This window comes from Schistocerca nitens, chromosome 2 (assembly GCF_023898315.1).
Source record: "Schistocerca nitens isolate TAMUIC-IGC-003100 chromosome 2, iqSchNite1.1, whole genome shotgun sequence".
In the NCBI taxonomy this organism is placed as follows: domain Eukaryota; kingdom Metazoa; phylum Arthropoda; class Insecta; order Orthoptera; family Acrididae; genus Schistocerca; species Schistocerca nitens.
In genome coordinates this window covers 1,047,319,262-1,047,345,589 of record NC_064615.1, presented here as the reverse complement: position 1 = coordinate 1,047,345,589, position 26,328 = coordinate 1,047,319,262, and the positions used below count along the sequence as shown (strand labels likewise).

Here is a 26,328-nt window from a genome sequence, read left to right as displayed (position 1 = left end):
ATTATTCCGTTACAGAACTGGAAACATTATGTGTTGTTTGGGCTTTTACAAGATTTAGGCATTTTCTTTATGGAAGACACACTACCGTTTACACAGACCACAGAGCGATACAATTTTTTACTTTCGGCTAAATTTACTCACGACAGATTAAGCAGATGGAAACTTTATTTCCAGGAATTTAATTTTACAATTGTTCACATTCCCGGCACACAAAATGTTGTAGCAGACGCACTATCTCGTTCTCTCGGCAACAATCAGCAAGTCATCGCAACCAACTTCTGCAAAGCAAATTTCAGCGTCATGTACATTCAACAAGTTGCATTTGAAAATTTCATTTCGTCGTCATTACAAGACATAGCACAAGAGCAGAATAAAGTCAACGTATGGAAAGAGATTAAACACCTTTGGCAAGATAGGAAAAATGTTACCATTAGAAACCATTACACTGTACGCAATGACATTCTGTTTCGCCGCTCTCATCCTGACAGCAACAATTGGTTATTATGCATTCCTGACGAACTTGTTAACAAATTAATCTGGTATACTCATTTAAGTTACGCACATTACGAAGCTAGAAAATGTTTTCTTATACTGAGACAGAACTGTTATTTTGCCAACATGGAGAAACGTATACGACGAGTTTTAGCGTCATGTAAAATCTGCCAGAAAGCTAAATCAGATACGACTTCTCATATTCCTCCATTACATCCCATTGTACCTGTTAAATTAAGACATATGGCCGCTGTTGACATTTTTGGTCCGATTCCCAGAACTAATAGAGGTTTTTGCTTCATCTTTGTCGCTGTTGAACTCACTTCAGAATTTGTTACCTTCACTCCGTTACGCAAAGCTACTGCTAAAACTGTCTCGAAAGCATTTGGAAAACATTTTCTAGTTCATGTAGGGCATGTGTTGAAAGTTATTTCCGACAATGGATCACAGTTTCGATCTGCTATATGGACACGTATGTTACGAGCTAGAAACATTTCTCCGATATATATATCCAGGTACCATGCTTCATCGAGCCCTTGTGAACGAATAATGAAAGAAATTGGTAAACTGTATAGAATATACTGCCACAAAAGACATATTGATTGGGACACACACATACACTCATTCCAGGATGTAATTAATTCCATACCAAATGAATCCACTATGCTATCTCCGTCGGTTATACTGAAAAATGTTGAACCACCTAACAAAATTAAAGAATTAGTAACATTTCCTACATCTCGTCGACTACGACACCATGAAATAATTGACATTGCGCTGAACAACATCAAACGTGCCGCAGAGCGCCGGAGAAGACAACAAAAACAGGTTGAATACGCCGTGACTTTCACGTTGGACAGAAGATATTAGTACGTACACACTATTTATCCAACAAAATAAAAGGTAGGTGCAGTAAATTTGAACTTCTATACGCAGGTCCATATCGGATTCGCAGCATTCCTCACCCCAATGTTGTACACGTCGAAACTTTGAGAACCAGAAAATCGAAAGGAAACCACCACGTCTCCAACATCAAACCCTTTATTGAATGAACATACTTTATGATTTATCACACTGTAATGCCATTTCCGAATTTTTTATGACCACTTATGCAATTGTATTCACATGAACACTTACTGATGATTATCGTATTTTTTTTCTTGGCAAGTGCCCGGCAAGGTAAGGTTAGCAGGTCGCTCTTCTTGTCGTTACACATTAGACCGTGCATATTTTCTAGATGAACTTACACATTTTTATGACCACTTATGTAATTATATTTATGTGACTACTTACTGATGATTGTCGTATTTTTTTTGGCAAGTGCCCGGCAAGGTAAGGTTAGCAGGTCGCTTTTCTTGTCGTTACACATCAGACCGTGCAGATTTTTCCAGATAAACTTACGTATCTTATGAATAATTATGCAATTCTATCTAGTGACATATTAATTTTATTAAATTCTCTCTCCATTAAAGTCTACAATTCTCGCCTCTATTAACTACACAACATACAAGCTGAATACAAAGAAGGTCACATTCCTTGTCGTTATATATCAGACCGTGCATATTTTCCATTTTTTCATGTATGTATGATTGTTTTCCTGTTTTGTTTGTATGCTCTATGAAATATTTAAGATATAACAAACACCAGTTGACTTTAACATTTTGTCTTATGATAGCTAAACATCGTCACTACTTTACTTTTTTTTTTTTTTTTGCTGCTACATTGTGATACACTGTGTACATTTTTGCTTCTGAACACTGTAGATGTTTTTGACATATTACGTTTTCTGTCATGCTATGCTGTATGCTTAATTATATCACTATAAACCAGTTTTTATCTAATGGGTATATGAATTAAATGCAAGACATTAATCTTTGTTCATCATTTTCAGAAAGAAATACATAATTTCACCTACGGAATAAACGAAAGAAGATGCAAAAACCTTATGAGGAAGAGTAAATGGATCATAATTAACAAGCATTAACAAGAATATACTATACACATCGTAGAATAGCAGTCTTAACTAATTTTTTCTTTCAGAATACAAAGCGATTGATGCAGGCTGTCAGACAGAACTTCACATCTTAGTTTTAGTGAGGAAATATGCTAGAAATAAGGAATAGTTGTGTAATGAATAATGAAGTAATTTTTTTTTGCAGATGATAATGAATGGTGATGAATAATGATAAAGAATATGCAGCTATGAATAATGAAGTTTTTCTTTACAGGTGATGATAATAATGGAGTTATGATAATGAAGTGATGGATAATGAAGTTTTTTCTTTACAGATGAGGATGATGTTGAAGTTTATGTATTTATGCTCTGTAGTTATTTAAGTATTTGTTGCAGTTCGTTTTGACAGTATGTGTTGTATTGCATAGTATGATGACTGAAGGTTTTGGAAAGGACAGCTAGGGAACACTTTTTATACACATTTCACTACCTGTTAATTCGAAGTTCACTACTTTTCAGCATAAAATGCGTTTCTTCTTTCAGTCTAATAATCCATTTTTGTATATTTTGCAGGAGAAATTATTCATGAGATTAATGTACTATAAGCAGTTGTTCATTAAACCCATGTCATTTATGAATGTGATTACATATACTCTACTTGTTTCATAATCTTGATACAGCTGACTCATGACGTTACACATCTTCATTTGCAGCAATAACTCAAAAGCAAATATTGTTATTAATTATCGAACCCAACGCAATGCATTGCTAGCACAAAAAATGCTTTGTAACTGGCAAATGAATGCCACTGATTAATGTAATAAGATGAACTATGAGGACAATGTTTACTATAATTAGATTAATTATGCCATTTATTAACTCATTTTCAATGATGACTTCTGATGGTTTGTAATTAGGCAATGAATGCCAATGTTCTTTGTAAATGACTTCTGATGGTTTGTAATTAGGCAATGAATGCTAATGTTCTCTGTGAATGATTTCTGATGGTAATTAGACAATGAATGCCAATGTTCTTTGTAAATGACTTCTGATGGTTTGTAATTAGGCAATGAATGCCAATGTTCTCTATAAATGATTTCTGATGGTTTGTACTTAGGCAATGAGTGCCATTGTTCTCTATAAATGATTTCTGATGGTTTGTAATTAGGCAATGAGTGCCAATGTTCTCTGTAAATGATTTCTGATGGTTTGTAATTAGTCAATGAGTGCCAATGTTCTCTGTAAATGACTTCTGATGGTTTGTAATTAGGCAATGAGTGCCAATGTTCTCTATAAAGTTACTCATGAACATTATTCTGTAATACTACGTACATGGTACAGAAATGTTAAATGACTGGGCAATGAGTGCCACCCATTACTAGTGTAATTCTCAATGAAGACTAGTACGTGACTTAATGTCCTTCACCTTCTAACCTAATTACCTGGAATTACTGCAATATCTGTTTGTCCTGTATATCCCCATGATCATGGACCACTATATTTGGTTTTTGCACTAATTCTACGTTGTTGTAACAGACAAGAACGTGGTGTTGACACGACATGCTGTCCACCACCATGAGCGATGAAGATGCTCTTATGGTCCCACTGTTTGGTGTACCTAATGTACTACCAAAAGGATAACATGGAATATTACTATGGCATTTCAGTGTCTTGGCTACGCTGATTAATACTTCTGGGAAAAGAACTTTGGATTGCCTCACTTGGTGTTGTGCTTCTGTAGAAAGATATGGACTTTCAGTGCAGCTGCGTGCAACCTAAAGTGCTACAACCATGACGCAATCCTTCCCTTTCCAATCCTAATTCTTGTGACATAGTAAAAAAAAAAATCATTTTTGTTATCATGATTTGCATTTATGGCATATACATTTTTGTGATTTGCAAATATGTTATGAACTACAGTGCATGTGCACTTTTGTCATTTCTAAACATGATTTGTACTCATTGCATATACATTTTTGTGATTTGCTCTCAACTACAGTGCATATGCACTTTTGCCAATTGTGAATATGTTTTGTACTCATTGTATGTGTATTTTGTCATTACCTGATATGTTCTGTACTACTGTGCGTGTGCACTTTTGCCAATTGTGAACATGTTTTGTACTCATTGTATTATTTTGTCATTACCTGATATGTTCTGTACTACTGTGAGTGTGCACTTTTGCCAATTGTGAATATGTTTTGTACTCATTGTATATATTTTGTCTTTGCCTGATATGTTCTGTACTCAGTGCATGTGCACTATATTTACTTCATGTTCTACACCTATATATCTGTATATTCTGTAATTGTAAAGTTAATTAGTTAAGAAAATATTTGTTGTTCATGGCAAGTCCAAATGACTCACCATCGCTGCCAAATTTTTGCCCCCCCCCCCCCCCCACAGTGGAGGGTTATGAAACGCCTACGTTTCATATGTAATCATTACCAGCGATGGCGAGACACGACAGAATCTCTGACCAGAGAGTTATTTATCGTTGCTAGTCTGCGCTTGACCGCGCGAGTCGACAGTTGGAGAGTAGTAGCAGTCTGGAGCAGTTGTATGTAGCGAGTCGGCAGAAGTTGCGAGTTGCACTCTGTCTGTAGTAGAAGTCGGCAGTAGTTGTAGCGAGTGGACGGTTGTACTGAGCGGGCGTCGGCATGCGTCCACGGTGTGCTCTGCCCACGAGTCTGGTCAGGAATGTGGTGGACGATATGTATATTATTGTAGAAGGTAATGAATCAGCATTGCGCTCAGCTAATAACGTATGTTAATTGTAATTAATTTGTTCAAAAAAATGCCCCAATAATAATTTTTTATAAATTAAATCTTTTAAAGAAAAGTAATCATTTCAATTTAGAGAATTTTTCCACTCTTTTGAAGAAAAAGCATTCATTTCAATTTAAAGAATATTTCCTATGCATTTCCTCCAAGAATCAAAATTAAATATACGCCATCATTGCACAGAGCTGTGCCGAAAAATAAGAGCAGATATAGACGCAGTTTTACTGAGGTAAGAATTTATCAGGTTTAATTATTTCACAGGGCCGAAGGTCAGCGTTGCTGCCCTTATACAATTTATCAGGTTTAATTATTTCTGTTAGGAAGTTACACTCAGTTCATGGTTCATTATTTAATTAATGTTATTGTGGGTTTGTGATCAATCTTCATCCCTTAACGATATTTTGTGGGGAGTTTACCTTGTCGCAATTTTATTCTTTAATTTTGCAAGGAGATTACGCTTGACTCATTTTTATTATTCACTTTTGTGGAAAGACAACATCAGGCAGATTCTTTTATTATCATTGACTTTCTAATTTCTTGCGGGGACTTTCAAATTACATGCGGGGAGGTTACAACATTTACACTGTTAAATAATGTTTCCTCATCGAAGAAGCCCCATCGAGCAGGGTTATACTTGCAATTTGAGACCCTAGTTCTCGTCGTGTTGAGAGCCTTCCCGGTTGTGAGAGATTAGCTACTTCCAGCCGCAAGTTCTTCCTTTAGCTAGAGGATAGGTTTTGGTGTTGCTTCTTCCATATCTTATGTCTCCTGTCTTCCGCGGTGACCTTGATTCTCCTTTTCACCTCGACAGCTACTTGCTACCGTTTACTAGGGGGGGGGGGGGGGGGGGCTATCCCTAGCTATCCCTATGAGAAAGTACACTCCTGGAAATGGAAAAAAGAACACATTGACACCGGTGTGTCAGACCCACCATACTTGCTCCGGACACTGCGAGAGGGCTGTACAAGCAATGATCACACGCACGGCACAGCGGACACACCAGGAACCGCGGTGTTGGCCGTCGAATGGCGCTAGCTGCGCAGCATTTGTGCACCGCCGCCGTCAGTGTCAGCCAGTTTGCCGTGGCATACGGAGCTCCATCGCAGTCTTTAACACTGGTAGCATGCCGCGACAGCGTGGACGTGAACCGTATGTGCAGTTGACGGACTTTGAGCGAGGGCGTATAGTGGGCATGCGGGAGGCCGGGTGGACGTACCGCCGAATTGCTCAACACGTGGGGCGTGAGGTCTCCACAGTACATCGATGTTGTCGCCAGTGGTCGGCGGAAGGTGCACGTGCCCGTCGACCTGGGACCGGACCGCAGCGACGCACGGATGCACGCCAAGACCGTAGGATCCTACGCAGTGCCGTAGGGGACCGCACCGCCACTTCCCAGCAAATTAGGGACACTGTTGCTCCAGGGGTATCGGCGAGGACCATTCGCAACCGTCTCCATGAAGCTGGGCTACGGTCCCGCACACCGTTAGGCCGTCTTCCGCTCACGCCCAACATCGTGCAGCCCGCCTCCAGTGGTGTCGCGACAGGCGTGAATGGAGGGACGAATGGAGACGTGTCGTCTTCAGCGATGAGAGTCGCTTCTGCCTTGGTGCCAATGATGGTCGTATGCGTGTTTGGCGCCGTGCAGGTGAGCGCCACAATCAGGACTGCATACGACCGAGGCACACAGGGCCAACACCCGGCATCATGGTGTGGGGAGCGATCTCCTACACTGGCCGTACACCACTGGTGATCGTCGAGGGGACACTGAATAGTGCACGGCACATCCAAACCGTCATCGAACCCATCGTTCTACCATTCCTAGACCGGCAAGGGAACTTGCTGTTCCACAGGACAATGCACGTCCGCATGTATCCCGTGCCACCCAACGTGCTCTAGAAGGTGTAAGTCAACTACCCTGGCCAGCAAGATCTCCGGATCTGTCCCCCATTGAGCATATTTGAGACTGGATGAAGCGTCGTCTCACGCGGTCTGCACGTCCAGCACGAACGCTGGTCCAACTGAGGCGCCAGGTGGAAATGGCATGGCAAGCCGTTCCACAGGACTACATCCAGCATCTCTACGATCGTCTCCATGGGAGAATAGCAGCCTGCATTGCTGCGAAAGGTGGATATACACTGTACTAGTGCCGACATTGTGCATGCTCTGTTGCCTGTGTCTATGTGCCTGTGGTTCTGTCAGTGTGATCATGTGATGTATCTGACCCCAGGAATGTGTCAATAAAGTTTCCCCTTCCTGGGACAATGAATTCACGGTGTTCTTATTTCAATTTCCAGGAGTGTATATCGTCTCTGTCGGCGTGGGCCTCAAACATCCTTGTAACATGCGATATGATTCATTTAACATGCGATATGATTCATTTACGACCACATCAATGCGTTTCACGTGGGCCGAATTTTGCCACACATGCGCGGCTTATTCAGCTGCCGACGAAGTGAGTGCAATGGCTGTTGTTCGAAGCACTTGTAGGTCAGCACCCCAGTCTGTGTTTATCACTTTGCGAATAACATTATACCTAGTACTGAAGTTCAGCGTAGTGTCCAATCAGTGCTGGTTATATGGCAGGTAACACAGAAGCGCCTATTCTGTGGTACACACTGCACAAATCTTGAAAATCCAAACTCCTTAGTCACCGGGTAAACCTTGTATATCAGCCTACCGTTGAATATCAGTCTACTGTGGTTAATAGTATCACAGGCTGTGTTCACATCAATGAAAGCCACGCCGGTCACCTACTTTGTTTCATATCCATCTTCATTATGCTGCGTTAAATTCAAAATTTGCCCATTGCAATGAGAGTCTTGGTTTAAATACGGATTGTTCAGGCCTTAGGACCTCAACTACAGGCTTTCTCTCAAGGGCCTTTAACAGGTTTCACAGCAGAGACGGAAATTCTTAACGTCTAAGGATCCTTGCCTGTTTTGGTAGGGCTACCACTCTTGTTTTTCTCCAGACCCTGGCGATCTTCCTGGTGCTAATGTAGTTGTTCATTAGGTCCGATGGGCACCTAAAAGTTTTTGACCCAAAGTGTTTCATTTGATCGATCCTTAAATCGTCATGGCCGGCTGCCTTATTATTTTTAATTTCGTCTATTACTCTCCGCAGCTGCGAAAGGTACCTCAAATGTGGTATTTATTTTCCAGGTCCGTTATGACAGAAATCTGGAGCAATTTGTGGGGGGCTTTCACAATGAGTAGACTCCAGGCTTGTCAGCTGTCCTCTTTCATATCCAGTGATGTGACTAACAATAAGTTCTTCTATTAGTGTCTAAGGTTCGGATCAGCTCCTCTCCAATCTCGAAGATATCTTCAGAGAATGGATCGGTATTGAAAAGCTGATTATGCTTTTCTAGGGTTTTTTGTAAACTGTCAGTAGGCCCAGCTAGGTATTTTTTCAGGTAGCCTCAAGGAGTATGTCTGGTGAGCTGTCTCAATGTGTCTGGAAGTATCTCAACGATCTCGGCATCCAGTTGTTCTGCGAAAATCTTCAACACGTCTTTTCGAAGCTGAACCGTCTTTTAAATGGGGCGGTACCTGGGCACACTACAGCTGTTACGGTCAGAGGGACGAGTCTATGCCGCCCGGAGTGGCCCAGCGGCTCTAGGCGCTACAGACTGGAACCGCGCGACAGCTACGGTCGCAGGTTCGAATCCTGCTTCGGGCATGGATGTGTGTGATGTCCTTAGGTTAGTTAGGTTTAAGTAGTGGGTCCTCTATGGTCTCCTGCGAGATTAAAACTTCGCGTTTGCATTTGCTGCACATATCACAGAGTGAAAGTTCTTTATTTGCAGATAAACCTTCAATGTTAATCGAAATTTTTAAGGCTGGTTCTGAAAAGGACATTTTGTTTACATTTCTGTTTCTCGTTGGTGGATAGGTTTTAGAACTATTAGTCGGCTGCATACAGCTTCCAGCGACTCCCGATCTTTATTCGATCTTGTAGGAGGCTCCTTCTGTGTCCCCAATCATACAGAACTTGAATATTCTAGACACTTTGTTAAGTCACTAACTTTGACCTGAGATACATTACAGAATAAATAGTTAAAAGCATGCACAATGGACGTAAGGGAACATTAAAGTTGGAGATGTGTTCATACGTCGAAAATACACTTGTAATATGGATCAAAATTTACGCAAATACCGCCTCCGCAGCCGGATAATTAGCGTCGCTGGAGCAGAAGAACCCGGGTTCTATCCGCAGTACCGTCTTCGCTTTTTCCGAGGTCTGGAAAGGGGTCCGCTCAGACTCGTGAGGTCAAATGAGAAGCTACCTGAATAAACAAGCGGGGGGATCATCAGGATTCATCTACTGGCAATAACGGCTGGAGGAATTAGCAACATGCAGAGCACATGTCCCATGATCAAAGATCGTTTCTCGTCCTGCCTTGTAGGCAGCAGTTGGCACTGGTCTGAGGCGTAATCCGTGAGTGGTACTTACCTTTATCTTAAGTTCCACAAAAGCTACACAAACAGAGTGGAGCCGGCTGGCGTGGCCGAGTGGTTCTAGGCGCTTCAGTCAGGAACCACGCGACCGCTACGGTCGCAGGTTCGAATCCTGCCTCGGGCATGGATGTGTGTGATGTCCTTAGGTTAGTTAGGTTTAAGTAGTTCTAAGTTCTAGGGGACTGATGACGTCTGATGTCCTATAGTGCTCAGAGCCATTTTTTTTAAACAGAGTGGAACATTTACTACATAATTAAAAAGTTAATGGGTTACTAGTGTGTGCCATGAAGCTTTTCTTCTTACAGTCATGGCAATAAGGCGCAAAATACTTACAGATTAACTGACTGCCGCAGTTGTAACATGAATAAGAGAACAATAGCTTATGCAAGAGAAGGAATACTATTAGTGTCGCTTTTGAAGGTGTTTTGGTGGAAGTATGTGTTGGAAATTCTTGAAGAAAAATCTCAGAGTTGATTCAGTTTGTTCGTCGAGGATCGTTAGAGGTGATTTTGGTTTGTGAATGTACAAAGTGCGTCTGAAAAATTAGGTAAATGGTCTCCAAAGACAAAGACAACAAGAGCTACAAACTAAACATCCTCACTGGTCTTCGAAGTAGTCACTATTACCTACATCGAACTTCTGACCAGTTGTATGTTGGAAATTGATCAACGCTCCTTGTGGAATCGCTTGAAGCACTGTGGTCAGACGTTCTTGGATATCTGCATCATTACGGGACCTGAGGCCTGGTGCTACCAAAATGCTCTGGAGACCAGCTCCACATCCAAATGTATCGCCAGTTCAAATGACGACTGCAGTTCGTCATCCACAATGGATATAGTGAACCAACCTCTTGTGGAGTTTTCTGTTGACCCATCTTCAAATGGCTCTGAGCACTATGGGACTCAACTGCTGAGGTTATTAGTCCCCTAGAACTTAGAACTAGTTAAACCTAACTAACCTAAGGACATCACAAACATCCATGCCCGAGGCAGGATTCGAACCTGCGACCGTAGCGGTCTTGCGGTTCCAGACTGCAGCGCCTTTAACCGCACGGCCACTTCGGCCGGCCGACCCATCTTCGACACGGGATAACGGCCGGTCAGATATATACGAAAAATGAAAAAAAAGTCATAAAATAGCCTTACGTTTTCAAAAGTCACTTTATTTACACGACCAGTTTCGTCACCTCAATAACGCCATCTTCAGTGCTCTATACACTCCATGTATAGAGAATCAGCTGCATCGATGCACGCAGAACCTGAGCCATCAATACCAGGACTCTGTGACCTTTTTTTGTGGAGTGTGTACTTCGAAGACTTGGTGACAGCAAATGTCGAGTAGTTGTTGTCTCCGGTTACGTATGCATCGATGTATCTGATTGTCTATACAGGGAACGCATAGGGGCTTGGAGATGACATTAATGAGGTGTCGAAATTGGACGTGTAAATAAAATAGTAACTTCTAACTGTTTGGTAAAAATCTTCTGGAGTTGGTGTTCATAGTGCGTGTTGTATTAAGACCTCAGCTGAAGAATGGTAATGTACAGCTGACAGCCTACCTTCGCCTGCCAGGAAATGCTGTCAAGAATGCTTGTACAGATACAGTTGTAGTGGACACGGACAGCCCTGCTCGAGACGGGAATGGAATTGAGCGAGGCTGGCCGCGCCGAGATAAGGTGCGGAGGCCGTGCGCCCTTCTCTCGCTGCGCTGTCGCCGGTAGGTGCCCGGGCCGCCCGTTACGCGGCACGCCACTTTCCCCGGGTTTTAGCACCAAGTGTGGTCCCCTATATAAGCCGGTGCGTTACCGGTAGCCGCTACCACTCGCTGGCCAACTCCGCCTCCGCCGACATGAAATTCGCCGTGGCCGTCGTCCTCGTGGTGTGCGCAGCGGCCGCCGCCCGCGCCGGGCTGCTGCACCACGCGCCGCCCCCGCCGCCGCCGCCGCCCCCGCAGCACGAGATCATCTACGACTACGTGGCGCCGCCCCAGTACCGCTTCGACTACGCGGTGCGCGACGGCCACACGGGCGACGCCAAGACGCAGTGGGAGCACCGCGACGGCGACCGCGTCACCGGCGCCTACTCGCTCGTCGACGCCGACGGCACGACCCGCATCGTCGAGTACACGGCCGACGACCACAACGGCTTCCAGGCGGTCGTGAAGCGCGTCGGTCACCCCGCGCCGCCGCCCCCGCAGCCACCGCGTCTTCCCGCCCACCCCGCGCCCGCCCCCCACCCCTACCCCCTGCCTTACCACGGTTAGTCTGCCACTACATTGGTAACATCTACGTCATCCACTCGCACTACAACAATTTCACCTTCTGTCTCCCTCCTCACACTTGTTAATCGTCTTTCTGTGTTTCAACTTACTTGTACAAAACTATCATGTAACATGTTGTTTGTTGTTAAATGTGTTGAAATAAATAAGTTTGATTAAAATATGCATACTCTTTTCATTTCTGTTCAATCTTAACAAACATTCTCTTCCATAACCTTATCCAAACATTAATTATTTAATTCTTTGGAGTAATTTCCAATCCGGCCCTCACTACATCGGCCTCTCAGTAATCGGATACCCATCGAACCTCTAGCCGCTCAAGACATACGCATACAAAATTAATTCTCCTGTGCAACAACGTTGTCGATTAACCATGTGAAACAATGCTATACTTATTTGATATTGTGGCTTTCTTTACTGTTCATCCTCATGGCTTCTAACGGCAATCGCGGTATACCAGACCTCAAAGATAAGGTCGAAATTTGAGAAAAGGTCAACTGGGGTTTTTGGCAGAAAGCCTTTTCTCCTGAGTACAATGTTGGTCGAGCAACTACACTACTGGCCATTAAAATTGCTACACCAAGAAGATATGCAAATGATAAACGGGTATTCATTGGACAAATATATTATACTAGAACCTACATGTAATTACATTATCACGCAATTTCGGTGCATAGATCCTGAGAAAACAGTACCCAGAACAACCACCTCTGGTCGTAATAACGGCCTTGATACGCCTGGGCATCGAGTCAAACAGAGCTTGGATGGCGTGTACAGGTACAGCTGCCCATGCAGCTACAACACGATACCACAGTTCATCAAGAGTAGTGACTGGCGTATTGTGACGAGCCAGTTGCTCGGCCACCATTGACCAGACGTTTTCAATTGGTGAGACATCTGGAGAATGTACTAGCCAGGGCAGCATTTCAACATTTTCTGTATCCAGAAAGGCCCATACAGGACCTGCAACATGCGGTCGTGCATTATCCTGCTGAAATGTAGGGTTTCGCAGGGATCGAATGAAAGGTAGAGCCACGGGTCGTAACACATCTGAAATCTAACGCCCACCGTTCAAAGTGTCGTCAATGCGAACACGAGGTGACCGAGGCCGGTAACCAATGGCACCCCATACCATCAAGCCGGGTGATACGCCAGTATGGCGATGACGAATACACGCTTCCAATGTACGTTCACCGCGATGTCGCCATACACGGATGCGACCATCATGATGCTGTAAACAGAACCTGGATTCATCCGAAAAAATGACGTTTTGCCATTCGTGCACCCAGGTTCGTCGTTGAGTACACCATCGCAGGCGCTCCTGTCTGTGAAGCAGCGTCAAGGGTAACCGCAGCCATGGTCTCTGAGCTGATAGTCCATGCTGCTGCAAACGTCGTCGAACAGTTCGTGCAGGTGGTTGTTGTCTTGCAAACGTCCCCATCTGTTGACTCAGGGATCGAGACGTGGCTGCACGATCCGTTACAGCCATGCGGATAAGATGCCTGTCATCTGGACTGCTAGTAATACGAGGCCGTTGGGATCCAGCACGGCGTTCCGTATTACCCTCTTGAACCCACCGATTCCATACTCTGCTTACAGTCATTGGATCTCGACCAACGCGAGCAGCAATGTCGCGATACGATAAACCGCAATTGCTATAGGCTACAATCCGACCTTTATCAAAGTCGGAAACGTGATAGTACGCATTTCTCCTCCTTACCCGAGGCATCACAACAACGTTTCACCAGGCAACGCCGGTCAACTGCTGTTTCTGTATGAGAAATCGGCTGCAAACTTTCCTCATGTCAGCACGCCAACCTTGTGTGAATGCTCTGAAAAGCTAATCATTTGCATATCACAGCATCTTCTTCCTGTCGTTTCGTGGTGCAGCAATTTTAATGGCCAGTAGTGTATTTATGACCAAACTTTAACATACGAAGCATACAGGGAACTCGTGACGACAGTGATGAAGAAGAGGTTATAGGACGAGAGAACATGAAGATTTCTCCCACTGCCGGTACAGAAGCTGCAGACATCTGCCTAGCGTACGTTATGACACACTCAGAAGCGTGCAATACCCATGCTATGCTCATAAGGCCGTTGTGTGTTAAGCAATACTGCCATTGCGTATCTTCATTGTCACAGCCAAAAATTAGGGGCATTTTTCGTACCGAGTCATACTACCGTACATGAATGCACTCAAGGAAGGATAAGTCTTCTATGAAAATGAACATATATTTGGATTTACTAAAGTATAATCCCGTGACTTTACACTAAACTTAAGACACTATCTAACACGGTAGTTCCGCCAATACGGCACCCGTATGTGCAAGAAATGGGCGGATTAGCAAGAATCTAGTGCAATACTGAATGACAGAAAAATGAAACTTTTAGTGTTGTCCATACATCTGCTCGGACGAAAATCTAGTCAACAGAATATCTGGTGACTTCCCAAGTCCTCAACTAGTTACCACTCTCCCAGACGTTAATTTGGACTGTCGAAATTTGTGCCAGTGATCATCCAACAAAAAGTTTCATATTTGTCTTCAGAGGGAAAAGTTACTGCTGGAAAATGAAAACTCATCACCATTAAGCAATTGTCATACATGCATTAGCTTTTGTGCACTGTATATAAGTGGTATGTATCGCAATCTCTATACCGACAGACTGATTTCAATGGATCACACCCAATCTTGTCTCGCACATGCTAACCAGGTTTGGCGATCCTTTGTACCTGGCCAGTCGAACAGCTGGAGACAACGTTGTAGTGATTTGTACCATTGTTCTCCTAGATGAATACTTCTGCCTACATGCCATTGCTTCACACTCAACTTTAGATCACGTTCCTATAGCTGACACCACACTCTCAAACATTCATAAAATTATCACCAATCCAGAGATGTTCGCATCATTAAAAGTAACTCCCTACACTATTAGAGGTGCTTTGCATGATAAAAGTGAACTCATCGAATGGTAATGTAATATTGAGAGTATCCAAAACTAAAATTATAAATATCATATAAAAATTAAAGAACGTCTGAAACTCAATGGAGCTGTTCACAGTGGAAGCTCTTGCATATAGGAAAGTCGGAATGCCAAAAAATTTTGTATATTGTGCACAAGTATCCGGAATCCACATTATTACTTGACTAAACCATAGCATTAGGTGAAAATCAAAATAATTAGGCTCAGTGCTCACAAGCCAAAAGAGTTTCATATGTCATTACAGCGTAATCTACAGTTACAAAACAGCGTCACTTACAGGATATGTAACAGATGGTGGTAGCTTGTATCTACATCAATGCTACAGAGTAACTGCATCAACAACATAAAACGTAGGAACAATTCCAACTCATACACAAAATAATAGCCGGCCGAAGTGGCCGTGCGGTTAAAGGCGCTGCAGTCTGGAACCGCAAGACCGCTACGGTCGCAGGTTCGAATCCTGCCTCGGGCATGGATGTTTGTGATGTCCTTAGGTTAGTTAGGTTTAACTAGTTCTAAGTTCTAGGGGACTAATGACCTCAGCAGTTGAGTCCCATAGTGCTCAGAGCCAGCCACAAAATAATAACTTAATGGGGCGAAGAATACGTACAGACTGAAGTGTCACACGTTCATCTGTGAAAAAACAGTGTCACAGAGTGTAAAATCCATTCCATAGATGTCCTGTTTGGCTAAATGAACAGTAATACAAAGTGCATCTATGGTGCCAGCGACAGATTAGAAATGGGCAATGTCCACTAAACGTGCTGTATACTATCATCTTGCCAGTTACAAAGTTTATGTTTATAAACCACTTATAAAAATGGGTAAATTATTGCATAAGTAGAAAGACTGACTATAGAAACCTGCTAGAATCTACCAAACACTCACATACATCGTATGAATATATTAAACATTAAATATCGTAAAGTACATATTTTCTACTGCAGGGAGAACTTACAGCACAATACTTATTAAAGCGCATCATACAAATCCTTGGGCCGGCCGCTGTGGCGGAACCTGTTGAAAAATAGCACTACGATACTGTCGCGTCGGAGGTAACACATGAGAGTGCAATATATATATATATATATATATATATATATATATATATATATATATATATATATATATACATTGCGGTTCTGGGCGCTTCAGTCCTGAACCGCGCTGCTGCTACGGTCGCAGGTTCGAATCCTGCCTCGGGCGTGGATGTGCGTGATGTCCTTATGTTAGCTAGGTTTAAGCAGTTCTAAGTCTAGGGGACTGATGACCTCTGATGTTAAGTCCCACAGTGCTTAATGCCATTTGAACCATACAAATCCACAAAGAAAATGAATGGACACATCGAAATTTGTGGAGGGTTGTTTCAGCCTCATAAAAAATTTTCAGGCAGTGTATCCATGATACTTCTGCCTTAAGTACATCAGTCTATACCTTCCTGTTTTATCATACATTCTACGCTGCCTTACAAACAAAGCGAAGCACCCAGAAATGGGGAAGGAAACGGAATAAAACTTTACGGGTTGAGAGCGTATGTGATGTTATTTCAATGTTTATAATATAGAATCAAATTTACAAAGAACTTGGCAGTATGGGTTCACTTATCAGTAGGACCCTGCACAACCTCTCACCTGAATGCATGGGTTGATTTGGTTGAGAAGGCTGTCATAAGGACGTTGGATCTTTTCCTGAAGCAAGTTGGCCAACAACTACCGTAACTGGGCCTTGAAATCCCGGATACTGGCAGTGGGACACGCTTGCCATATGGGCTGGTCCCAGACATATTCTACTGGGGACAGGTCTGGCGTTCTTGTTGGCCTTGGAAGAACGTCGACATCACGCAGCAAAATCATAGTGCCAGGTTCCATGTGCCCACGAGCATTGTTCTGTTGAAAAATAGCACTACGGTACTGTCGCGTGGGAGGTAACACATTAGAGTGCAATATATATATATATATATATATATATATATATATATATATATATATATATATATATATATATATATATATAGGTTGTTACAAAAAGGTACGGCCAAACTTTCAGGAAACATTCCTCACACACGAAGAAAGAAAATATGTTATGTGGACATGTGTCCGGAAACGCTTACCTTCCATGTTAGAGCTCATTTTATTACTTCTCTTCAAATCACATTAATCATGGAATGGAAACACACAGCAACAGAACGTACCAGCGTGACTTCAAACACTTTGTTACAGAAAATGTTCAAAATGTCCTCCGTTAGCGAGGATACATGCATCCACCCTCCGTCGCATGGAATCCTTGGTGCGCTGATGCAGGCCTGGAGAATGGCGTATTGTATCACAGCCGTCCACAATACGAGCACGAGGAGTCTCTACATTTGGTACCGGGGTTGCGTAGACAAGAGCTTTCAAATGCCCCCATAAATGAAAGTCAAGAGGGTTGAGGTCAGGAGAGCGTGGAGGCCATGGAATTGGTCCGCCTCTACCAATCCATCGGTCACCGAATCTGTTGTTGAGAAGCGTACGAACACTTCGACTGAAATGTGCAGAAGCTCCATCGTGCATGAACCACATGTTGTGTCGTACTTGTAAAGGCACATGTTCTAGCAGCACAGGTAGAGTATCCCGTATGAAATCATGATAACGTGCTCCATTGAGCGTAGGTGAAAGAACACACTGACGAAACTAAAATGAGCTCTAACATGGAAATTAAGCGTTTCCGGACACATGTCCACATAACATATTTTCTTTATTTGTGTGTGAGGAATATTTGCTGAAAGTTTGGCCGAACCTTTTTGTAACACCCTATATATATATATATATATATATATATATATATATATATATATATATATATATATACTATGTGATCAAAAGTATCCGGATACCCCCAAAAACATACGTTTTTCATATTAGGTGCATTGTGCTGCCAGGTACTCCATATCAGCGACCTCAGTAGTCCATAGACATCGTGAGAGAGCAGAATGGATCGCTCCGTGAAACTCACGGACTTCGAACGTGGTCAGGTGATTGGGTGTCCCTTGCGTCGTATGTCTCTACGTGAGATTTTCACACTCCTAAACATCCCTAGGTCGACTGTTTCCGATGTGATAGTGAAGTGGAAAAGTGGAGGGACACGTACAGCACAACAGCGTACAGGCCGACCTCGTCTGTTGACTGAGAGAGACCGCCGATAGTTGAAGAGGGTCCTAATGTGTAATAGGCAGACATCTATCCACATTATCACACAGGAATTCCTAACTGCATCAGGATCCACTGTAGGTACTATGACAGTTAGGCGGGAGGTGAGAAGACTTGGATTTCATGGTCGAGCGGCTGCTCATAAGCCACACATCACGCCGGTAAATGCCAAACAACGCCTCGCTTGGTGCAAGGAGCGTAAACAATGGCCGATTTAACAGTGGAAAAACGTTGTGTTGAGTGACGAATCACGATACACAATGTGGCGATCCGATGGCAAGGTGTGGATATGGCGAATACCAAGTGAACGTCATCTGCCTGTGTGTGTAGTGCCAACAGTAAAATTCGAAGGCGGTGGTGTTATGGAGTGGTCGTGTTTTTCATGGAGGGGGCTTGCACTCTTTGTTGTTTTGCGTGGCACTATCACATCACAAGCCTACATTGATGTTTTAAGTACCTTCTTGCATCCCACTGTTGAAGAGCAATTTGGGGATGGCGATTGCATGTTTCAACACTATCGAGCACCTGTTCATAATGCACGGCCTGTGGCGGAGTGGTTACACGACAATAACATCCCTGTAATGGACTGGCCTGCACAGAGTCCTGACCTGAATCCTACAGAACGCCTTTGGGAAGTTTGGGAACGCCGACTTCGTGCCAGGCCTCATCGACCGATATCGATACCTCTTCTCAGGGCAGCACTCCGTGAAGAATGGGCTGCCATTCCTCAAGAAACCTTCCAGCACCTGGTTGAACGTATGCCTCCGAGAGTGGAAGCTGTCATCAAGACTAAGGGTGGGCCAACACCATATTGAATTCCAGCATTACTGATGGAGGGCACCACGAACTTGTAAGTCATTTTCAGCCAGGTGTCCGGACACTTTTGATCACATAATATATATATATATATATATATATATATATATATATATATATATATATATATATGAGGGGTGTCAAGTAAGGCGATCCCATCTCCCCAAAACTGTTCTCTGCTGTATTGGAAATGGCTATGTCAAAGCTGAGCTGGGAAGGTAAGGGAATTAGAATTAATGGAAGATGGCTTACCAGCTTGAGATTTGCTGATGATATTGCCTTACTGGCCAAAGACTTCGCAGAGCTCCAAAACGTAGTTAGAGATCTTGCATCGGAATGTCAGCTGGTTGGCTTGAACATGAACCTTTCCAAAACAAAAGTAATATCCAACAAATGGGTCCCAGCTGGAGATGTGAAAGTCAAGGACAGTCTACTAGAAGAGGTCAGTGAATATGTCTACCTTGGCCAGATTATAAATATGAAGGGAGACATAAGGCCAGAAATCTATCGACGCATCAAGCTTGGCTGGCAAGCATTTGGGAAGAATTCAAAAGTATTCAGATCAAAAACGCCAGTAAATCTGAAGAAAGCAGTATTTGATCAATGCATTCTTCCTGTGATGACGTATGGCTGCGAGACATGGACACTGAACTCATTCACAAAAGGGAAACTTAGGACAGCACAGAGAGCCGTGGAGAGATCAATGCTGGGCTATACAAGAAAGGACAGGAAAAGGGCAGATGACATCCGGTCTGTGACGAAGGTTAATGACATCTTAGAAAGAGTAGGTTCCTTGAAATGGCAGTGGGCTGGCCACGTCGCAAGAAGAAAAGACGACAGATGGACGAAGCTAGTACTGGAGTGGAGTCCGAGAGAGCACCGGAGGCCTAGAGGAAGGCCACCAGACAGATGGGACAAAGACATCAAGAAGATCGCTGGTAACACATGGCAGAGAACTGCCCAAGACCGTCCCACTTGGAGAAGATTTCTGAAAGCCTACCTGAATCCACGACTCGAAGAGGCCACATCATCTAATGATTGAATTGGCTGATGATGTTGATGATGTATATATATATATATATATATATATATATATATATATATATATATATGGCGATATTTTCCCCCGATATATCTACACCAAAACGAAAATATCTGAAGTTATTCTTTTGACATAAGACATAATTTTACTTTCACTGTGTGAAGGAGTCTTAGTACTTTTTGAGCTTTCAACACGTCCAACCTTTGTATTTGACTATGTGAAGCAAGTATATGTGGCATTATAGAAGAACGCCGATTGCACTGTGGGGTGGTGGTGTGAATGGAATAACAAGATTTCCTGTGTGAAGAAGCAACACACCAGTTGCGTTAAAAAACAGTTTTTAGCGCAACTAGTGTGCTATTTTTTCATGTCGACTACCTTTAAAAACAGTTTATGAAAATGACGAACAAAAATCTAAATGACAAGATTGGTGGTTGCGGTGGGCGGAGTCGTGTGAGGGTAAATGCTGACGTAGTCGCCGCTCGGCGCTACCAACAGAAACTGCAACGTTTAGCTTTACCACGCAATTTTGTCTCTACAGCTAGGTCGCTGGTGTTTGCAGAAATGAAGAAACAGAAAAGTGGGCATGAAGTGTTCTTGACGAATTCGATATGTGTTGAAACCTAACGATGGACTCATCGGACACCTTTTGTTGTGCCACTTAACATGCAGTAACTATTGTTAACAACGTGGTTATCGCCGAGTGTGAACGTGCATTGCTTTCCTTTCAATTCTTGCTCTGAGGGGTATAGGCAGACTGACAGCTTGTTCATTTGCGGAATATCTAATAATTAATCAATACTTAAAGATACATCTAAAACCGACAGTATATTTACAATGTGCAGCCGATATTTTTAGGCACTTACGTAGACATACACTGAAGAGCTAAAGAAACTGATACACCTGCCTAACATCGTGTAGGGCCCCCGGGAGCACGCAGAAGTGCCGCAACACGACGTGGTATGGATTCGACTAATGTTTGAGGGAACTGACACCATGAATCCTGCAGCGCTGTCCACAAATCCGTAAGAGTGAACGGGGTGGAGATCTCTTCTGAACAGCGCGTTGCAAGGCAGCCCAGATATGCTCAATAATTTTCAAAATGGTTCAAATGGCTCTAAGCACTATGGGACTTAACATCTAAGGTCATCAGTCTCCTGGACTTAGAACTACTTAAACCGAACTAACCTAGTGACATCACACACATCCATGCGCGAGGCAGGATTCGAGCCTGCGACCGTAGCAGCAGCGCGGTTCCAGACTGAAGCGCAAAGAACCGCTCGGCCACAGCGGCCGGCCTCAATAACGTTCATATCTTGCTGATTTGGTGGGCAACGGAAATGTTTAAACTCAGAAGAGTGTTCCTGGAGCCTCTCTGTAGCAATTCTGAACGTGTGGGGTGTGGCATCGCCTTGCTGGAATTGCCAAAGTCCGTCGGTATCCATTATGGACATGAATGGATGCATGTGATCAGACAGGATGCTTACGTACGTGTCACCTGTCAGAGTCGTATCCAGACGTATGAGGGGTCCCATATCACTCAAACTGCACACGCCCCAGACCAGTACAGAGCATCCACCAGCCTGATCAGTCCCCTGCTGACATGCAGAGTCCATGGATTCATGAAGTTGTCTCATACCCGTACACGTCCATCCGCTCGATACAATTTGAAACGAGACTCGTCCGACCAGGTTCAAAAATGGTTCAAATGGCTCTGAGCACTATGGGACTTAACAGCGGAGGTCATCAGTCCCCTAGACCTTAGAAATACTTAAACCTAACTAACCTAAGGACATCACACACAACAATGCCCGAGGCAGGATTCGAACCTGCGACCTTAGCGGTCGTGCGGTTCCAGACTGAAGCGCCTAGAACCGCTCGGCCACCCTGGCCGGCGTCCGACCGGGCAACATGTTTCCAGTCATCAACAGTCCAATGTAGATGTTGGCGGGCCCAGCGAGGCGTAAAGCTGTGTGTCGTGCAGTCGTCAAGGGACATGGGCCTTCGCCTCTGAAAGCCCATATCGCTGACGTTTCGTTAAACGCTGATTGTTGATGGCCCGGCATTGAAATCTGCAGCAATTTGGGGAAGGATTGCACTTCTATCACGATGAACGATTCTCTTCAGTCGTCTTTGGTCCCATTCTTGCAGGATCTTTTTCCAGTCGCAGCGATGTCGGTGATCTGGTTTTTTTACCTGATTTCTGAAATTCACGGTACACTCGTGAAATGGTCGTACGGGAAAATCCCCACTTCATCGCTACTTCGGAGATGCTGTGTCACATCGCTCGTGCTTCGACTATAACACCACGTTCAAACTCACTTAAATCTTGATAACCTGCCATTGTAGCAGCAGTAATCGATCTAACAAATGCGCGAGACACTTGTTGTCTCATATGGACGTTGCCGACCGCAGCGCCGCATTCTGCCTGGTTACATATTTCTGTATTTGAGTACGCTTGCCTATACCAATTTCTTTGAAGCATCAATGTATCGATATATGGATACTTTCTTAGATTTATCGAGAGCCGTCCGTTACAACTTTTGAAATATTGATATTTAGGAAATCCAATTTGTTTAAAAATATCTACAGTCCTAGTTCCTACACTATAACGCCAGAAATAACGATACTGCGTCTTTCCAAAACGTTGAAAGAATGAAAATTCAGCCAACGTCATGCGGGTTAGGGCGAAATCGTGATTCACTGATAACCGTAATGCGATGCCATTCACCAGCAGCCCATGCTTCTCGGTAATGGTACAACTCCCTACACAGCCGTTTGTGTTGTATTATTGCGTTTGTGTTGTATTATTAACTGTGGCCTATGCGTGGGATGGTAATTCCGCAGCCCGCCTGCTGCTAGTCACCGACAAATGGTCCACGATGACACAGAACGTCGCAAGGAGAACACCACGCACGCATAGATGGGAAGGGGCTACAATTTGTTTCGTTTACAATACGGCGGTCCTCCCTCGTGGTGGTCAGACATGGTCAACATGGGGACACTGCCACACCCAAATGCCACACAAATCTAGATACTGCACGATTCCACTTGCTGGGACTCGCATTCGGGAGGACGACGGTTCAATCCCGTCTCCGGCCATCCTGATTTAGGTTTTCCGTGATTTCCCTAAATCGCTTCAGGCAAATGCCAGGATGGTTCCTGTGAAAGGGCACGGCCGATTTCCTTCCCCATCCTTTCCTCACCCGAGCTTGCGCTCCGTCTCTAATGACCTCGTTGTCGACGGGACGTTAAACACTAATCTCCTCCTCCTCCCTCCACTTGCTGGGCCAAATGGAGACCCACAATAAATCCCCTTTCAAACTATCAGTTCTGATTATGCTGTCGAAGACGAGTACGTGGCATATCTGGGTTGTCCATAGAGGTTCTAAGCAGTTACTACAGTACGTAGCTATCTCGGTGAGATGGCCATAACGTTGGCTATGTGACCTTCACCCAAGTCGGTTATCACCGTTCATACAGCAAGACCCATCCGCATTTCCGTTACAAAACCTGTTAATAACACACAAATGGCGAAAATGGCATAAAGAAAGACCATAACATAGTGTTTGGACAAAAAACGATTGATTAGTTTCACTTAAAGAAACTTAACTTTATATGTGCGTCTGATCAGTACAAGGCCAGGAGGAGGAAACGTAATGAAGGAAGCGAGAGAAGAAAAAGACAAAGACAGAGGTCACATCACAAAGCTGTTGTAATTTATTCTAAAAGGATATTTTTGGCTCAGAAACGGGCGGTTCGGGCACCATATATATGTGACCTTCGCCCAAGTCGGTTATCACCGTTCATACAGCAAGACTCATCCGCATTTCCGTTACAAAACCTGTTAATAACATACAAAGGGCGAAAACCATATATATGTATATATATGATACATAGATAGTAAACTGTCGTGGAAAGCCCACGTTCAGGATTTTGTTCAAAGACTTAATGCTGCCATTTTTACTATTCGAACGGTATCTGAAGTAAGTGATCGTTCGATACGAAAATTAGTCTACTTTGCGTATTTTCATTCGCTTATGCCGTATGGTATTATATTTTGGTGTAACTCTTCCCATTCTAAAAGAATATTTTTGGCTCAGAAACGGGCGGTTCGGGCAGTAAATGGTGTAAGTTCAGGAACCGCTTGTCGACCCCTGTTCACTAGTCAGGGTATTTTGACATTGGCCTCTCAATATATATATTCTTCACTATCATTTCTTGTTACCAATATTAGCTTATTCCCTGGAATAAGCAGCTTTCACTCAGTTAATACTCGGCACAAGTAAAACCTGCATTTGGATCAGACTTCCTTAACTCTTGTGTAGAAAGGTGCGTAGTTTACTGCGGCATTGATTTTCAATAAGCTACCATTCGAATTTTAAAAACCTTAGCAGTAATCCATACGCTTTCAAATCGAAACTGAAGAGTTTCCTCATGGGTCACTTCTTCTCTTCTGTCGAGGACCTACTTGAAAAATTAAGCTGTTTCTTGTTGTTTTGTTGATTGCGTTTACTTACTTAGGGACTAACTTTTTTTCGCTTCATAAACATTTTGTTTTTATCTTACTTTTGTGATGTAATTTCATGTACTGACGCGTTCCATGACCTTGGAGATTTGCTACTCAATTTGGTCTATGGAACTTGAAGTGTAAATAAATAAATAAACCCCTTCCTCCAGATTTTGAAACACTATGGATTCATATTTTCTAAGTAAACCTCCTTCCTTTGTCATTAATGTATCACTCTATAATTAATTAATTATAGTTGGTAAAAGTAATTTTACTAGCACAAGAAAAATAAGAAAAAATACTGATATGTCGCTACATTCTGTCACAGAGAACTACAGCTCTAATAATTCTGATTCACGTCGATGGTGAGTACGTGTTCATAGTTACACTGACATCCCGCAGTGCCTTCTGAATGCTTTACTTTCTTAGCCAGGCGGTGTATTAAGCACATGCAGTACCTTGAACCAACAATTAATTTGCAAAATAGCTGATATCAAGATACCATTGACAAAGTCAGAATCTCTTATAAATGGAGAAGCATGATACTCATAAAATACTACTGTGTCAAAGCTGACTACAAGCACATGGTGAACGTTAGCATCCTGAAAGTTAAAATATTAGAATGAACTCCAAAACGTGGGCACAGTATAATCTTTGACACAATTTTTGTGACAAGGGAGCATACGCCGCCTCGAGTTAGTCATGTGAGCTCCATTAACTCGTTATCATATGTGTGAGTTTCTCTACTTTCCTGTAATCTGTAGTTTTGATACTATTAGTTTCCGGCATTGATCTAGAGGCCGGTTTCCCTGATCTGTCACATCGTTTTTTATGATTATGTGACGAATATTGTAAAGATATATGACTTTTTTTTGTATCACTTCGACTAGGAACGGAATTTTTCTTTATATGTATGAGGGTAGGTCAATAAGTATTTGCAATCAATTTTTATAATTCATTGCAGCAAGTATTCAGAATTTTAACTGATATTATCTTTCAGCTTAGTCACCCTGGTTTTCAACGCACTTGTTCCACCGTTGCACGATCTTTCCGATATCCTCTGCAAAAAAGGTTTTCGTTGCGCACCAAGTCTTGTATGCCCCGCTTCCTTCACCTGTTGATCGGAGCTGAACCAACGACCTCTTAAAGCGTCTTTAAGTGGACCAGACAGATGTTAAACCGACGGGCCAAGGTCGGGATTGGATGTAGGATGCTCCAGCTTCCCGAAACGCGGCGTCGTAAGAGTTCAGAGCGGTGTGGGTTGCGGTATGTGAACAGACATTGTCACCCAACAAAAGAATGCCTTGCGACTAACGGCTTCTGTGCCCTCCAATTACTGCAAATTGCTGGCTTAGTTTCGTTGAACAGCGTGTCACTGTAACGTTTACTGTTGACCCTTTTTCCAGGTAATATTCTAGAACCGGTCCTTTTGAGTCCCAAAAAACTGCAAACATGACTTTGCAGCAGCAAGTTGATACTGGATTTCTTTTTGAATGGGGATCCAGGGGTAGTTCGATTCCATGTTCTGGCGTTTGCTCTCTGGTTCGAAGTGCTGAATCCATGTTTCATCTTCATTAACAATTTGTTGCAGAAACGTTTCACCCTCATTAGCATGACGGTTCAGTAGGTGCTGACAGATTTTCGCACTATTTAGCTTGTACTCTTCATTGATTTGTTTTGGAATCCATCTCGCACAGACTTCGTGAAAGTTGAGCTCGTTATGCTTGATTTCATGCGCAGAACCATGACTACTTTCTGTATGGCTTACCATACCAATGACAATCACTCGTCTGTTATTCAGAATCAAGCCACGGGCTTGTTCA

At 43.2% G+C, this 26,328-nt stretch overlaps 1 protein-coding gene across 1 annotated transcript in view; it reads left to right on the top strand.

Moving 5' to 3' along the window:
• LOC126235526 (uncharacterized) overlaps window positions 1-26,328 on the top strand; it is a 124,453-nt gene that overhangs the window by 87,125 nt on the left and 11,000 nt on the right. The window contains exons 2-4 of the mRNA XM_049944245.1: window positions 11,209-11,282; window positions 11,366-11,421; window positions 11,650-11,868. Of these exons, the coding sequence (XP_049800202.1) occupies window positions 11,209-11,282; window positions 11,366-11,421; window positions 11,650-11,868 (349 nt within the window). The remainder of the gene's footprint in view (window positions 1-11,208; window positions 11,283-11,365; window positions 11,422-11,649; window positions 11,869-26,328) is intronic.